The sequence below is a fragment of the Buceros rhinoceros genome, unplaced genomic scaffold (assembly GCF_000710305.1).
Source record: "Buceros rhinoceros silvestris isolate BGI_N320 unplaced genomic scaffold, ASM71030v1 scaffold19944, whole genome shotgun sequence".
Taxonomy (NCBI): domain Eukaryota; kingdom Metazoa; phylum Chordata; class Aves; order Bucerotiformes; family Bucerotidae; genus Buceros; species Buceros rhinoceros.
Genome location: NW_010407893.1, coordinates 9,708 through 12,987, shown reverse-complemented (window position 1 = coordinate 12,987; position 3,280 = coordinate 9,708). Strand labels below are relative to the sequence as shown.

Sequence of the window (3,280 nt, the reverse complement as noted above, 5' to 3'; positions counted from 1 at the left end):
CCATGCCTTCCCGGCTCTGCCTTCATACCCTGCAGGAATAACGCCAGCCAGTAACTGTACGTCATATGTACAGCTGAACTTCAGGCTAACCGCTTTCTTTTTTTCTTCTTTTTTTTCCCCCCTCCTATAAGTGAAACTTTCCTTCTAAGCCTCTTTAGAAAACATACTAAGATATTTTCCTTTAGACATCGAAGTGGTTAGATTTTTCTTTTTTCTTTTTTTTCTTCTTTTTTTTCCCCCCTCCTATAAGTGAAACTTTCCTTCTAAGCCTCTTTAGAAAACATACTAAGATATTTTCCTTTAGACATCGAAGTGGTTAGATTTTCTTAGGGTTCAGCATGCTAGATTTTGGAAGCCGAGCATCAGAATTACAGATGGCAGACATTCTGAAAGGCCTCCTTCTTTTGAAAGCATTTGGAAGGACTTGGGAAACTTGGGTCCTGGTACTCTGAGGCAAAAGTCTGCCTGCAACAGCATTTAACTCTGCGGGTTAATTTACTTTACAATAAATCATGGTAAATATGCTTGTACTTGTGCTGACAAGCTCATCCATGCAGAATGAGGACAGAAAGGAGTAAGACCCTGTTTATCATTGTTTATTACCGTATGGACAATTAATTAAGCACTGCAAAAATCCAAGTACTTCTGATTTTCTACTTGTTTAGCTACATCTCAAGAGGGCTTCTTCCCTCTCCTTTGATGGCTGAGGGACAAGACACCATTTAAACACAAACCTTTTGGTGTTCCTTCTGTTTTCTGGGATAGCAGGTAATGTTCTTGTACAAAGTTTTACACTAGAACCATAAGAGTGCTTTCACCGGATTGCGTACAGGAGGAACTGAAAACAGATACTTAATTTCAAGTGTTCTTCCATTTTCCTGGTAGTATTTTTGTCATACAAAAACATAGCCAAAGCTTATATTAATGTAGCTACATTTTTTAGCTAATTAATGTTGCTTATATTTAAATGATGAAATGTATCAAATGTAGCTTACAAAAAATAAGCTGAGGCAGGGCTTCCTATACTCTGCAGTTCAGTATATCGATATTTTGTTAATGTGGGGTTTTTTAAATACTTTGAGTATTTCACTCATACCTGGAACAGATACTCCATATACAATAACTTCTTGAACGCAGTCAATCAGTCCTAAAACGTCTGCAACTTCCATTGTAGAAACATTTTCCCCTTTCCACCTAGAAAATAAGCAGTCAGTGGTTTCTACATGTATTACATATAGTGATCTCCAGTGATTTAATACCTGACTTTACAGTGGGCTAAGCACTGAGCTTGAAATCAGAAAGTACTTTTGTAGTAGAACAAGGAACTTGTTACCAAAAAAGTAGATTAAAAACATGCCACAAAATTCAGCAACGCATCCCAGATTATTCAAATCTCAGAATTTATCACACTTAGTTTAATCATGCTTAAAATGGCTCTGAACAAACAAAACCTCAAAATATTTCTTACCTTAGATTCCATCCTAGACTCTATGCTTCCTGAGCTTTAAAAGTACAGTGAATGTGTAAGCACAGTGTTTCTGTTGTGTGAGTGGGACTGCTTGCTGACTGTTCAGACCAGCATCCGTTCCTCACCCTCAGCCAAACCTCTTGTGGGCTGTGGTGTAACTCAGAACACAACCGACAAAATACAGCGGTGAAGGTGACTTGCAGTCCTCTCTTGTTCTGACTGAAGTCAGAGAAATTCCTCTTCATCAGTCAGTAGGAAACACTGGGTATGAATTCAAAGCCTGAGAACGAGTCGCAATTTTCTCTGCTGACAAGCATTTAAATAAATAAACTAACCGGAATGTGTCTCCAGTTCGATCATGGAAATAAATGAAGTTATCATTGTCAATCACTAAAAGGTCACCACTATTAACATACAAATCCCCTTTCTGGAAAACATCTCTTAATAGCTTCTTCTCTGTTTGCTGTTTTGCTCCTGCATAGCCACTAAAAGGTGCATATTGGCTGATTTTGCATATCAGTAGTCCAGGTTTCCCTATGAAGAAGAAAAACATTTGTTTAAAAAGCACAGTGTAAATTGCCAAAAATTAACGATTTTTCCTTACATCAGTGAAGTTTGCAGATGTTATAGATCTGAGAGTTCTGTCATAATTGTCATCTTTTAAAATCAGTTGTGGAGCATTGAGTTCCACCTTGCCCTCTCAATCCACTAACCCTCAAAACCACCAGTAAATAATGCAATTTATCACCTGCTTGTATTAACGCAGCAGAATCTCTGAGGTCTTGTCTGGTAAGTGGAAAATAGTTGCCCAGTTTCCCTAGACGGCTTCACAAGCCTCAGTTTAAACCAGCTGACTCAACAGGAGCTGTGCCTACAAAGGAGGCTTACACGTGGCATCAGGCACGTCCTTTAGAAGGTGACCATTGGTACGGGCTGCTTCCACCTAACTCAGTCGGCGTGGGACAGCCTTACTCCTCAACCAAGCGATTCAGCTGGATTTAGAAACCAAATATTGGGGTTCACCTTTTGCTTACTTTGAATGCTAAACAGACCAGAAGGCTACGTAGTATGTTCTTAAGTCTTTCATGTCCTGGAGCTGGAGTAATTTATGAAGGGAGCAGGAATTCTTACATTAATATGTGAACTGAAATTCGACCCCATGTTATATAGACCTTTGCATGGATGTTACACACTGGAGTGAATTTTATTGCTATACAAAATTACAGTCTGTCCCCATCAAGCCTGGAATTTAAAATTTTTTCATGGGTTTCTCTCTTACATTGCAGATGTTTTCCATGTCTCTGCAGTTCAGCAGCTTAAACACTGGGTGCATTTATATAAACACGGAATAGATGCGTGTACATCCTTCCTCATCCCAACTCAAGAGACTGCGTAGGGAGAGTTGGCATAGGAGAGTATGCCTGTGGGGCAGACACTCTTCACATGAGTGGTGTGTTCCTCAGCAATGGGAGTTTGACAGAGTCGGTAACCCAGCCCCCTGTTCCCGTATGCACAGAGGTGAGCATTTCTGTCCTCACTCACAGTAATGACTGCACGTGTAACTGAATGCAACAAAATCAAAAAGTATCATAAATGTCTGGTATAAACACAGGTTTGCCTGTGCTGATATATCAAGCCCTCTTATGAAAACTGCTATTAAGATCTATTATCAAAAAAAGTGTTTTCATGTGTGTGTTCTCTCATGCCAATGGCAAAAAGTTTCAGCCACTGCTGGAAAAGGGAACTGCTTTCTATTTTGCAAATGTTTCTTTAGCAGCACATTAAGTACAAAGTCTGAGAATTAAATAGTTC

General features: G+C 39.4%; 1 protein-coding gene across 1 annotated transcript in view; it reads right to left on the bottom strand.

The window, feature by feature from the left end:
* SLC27A2 (solute carrier family 27 (fatty acid transporter), member 2) overlaps positions 1-3,280 on the bottom strand; it is a gene marked incomplete at its 5' end in the record, with an annotated part of 11,639 nt that overhangs the window by 1,465 nt on the left and 6,894 nt on the right. Inside the window, 3 exons of the mRNA XM_010134683.1 lie at positions 15-29; positions 1,097-1,194; positions 1,804-2,002. Coding sequence (XP_010132985.1) covers positions 15-29; positions 1,097-1,194; positions 1,804-2,002 — 312 coding nt within the window. The remainder of the gene's footprint in view (positions 1-14; positions 30-1,096; positions 1,195-1,803; positions 2,003-3,280) is intronic.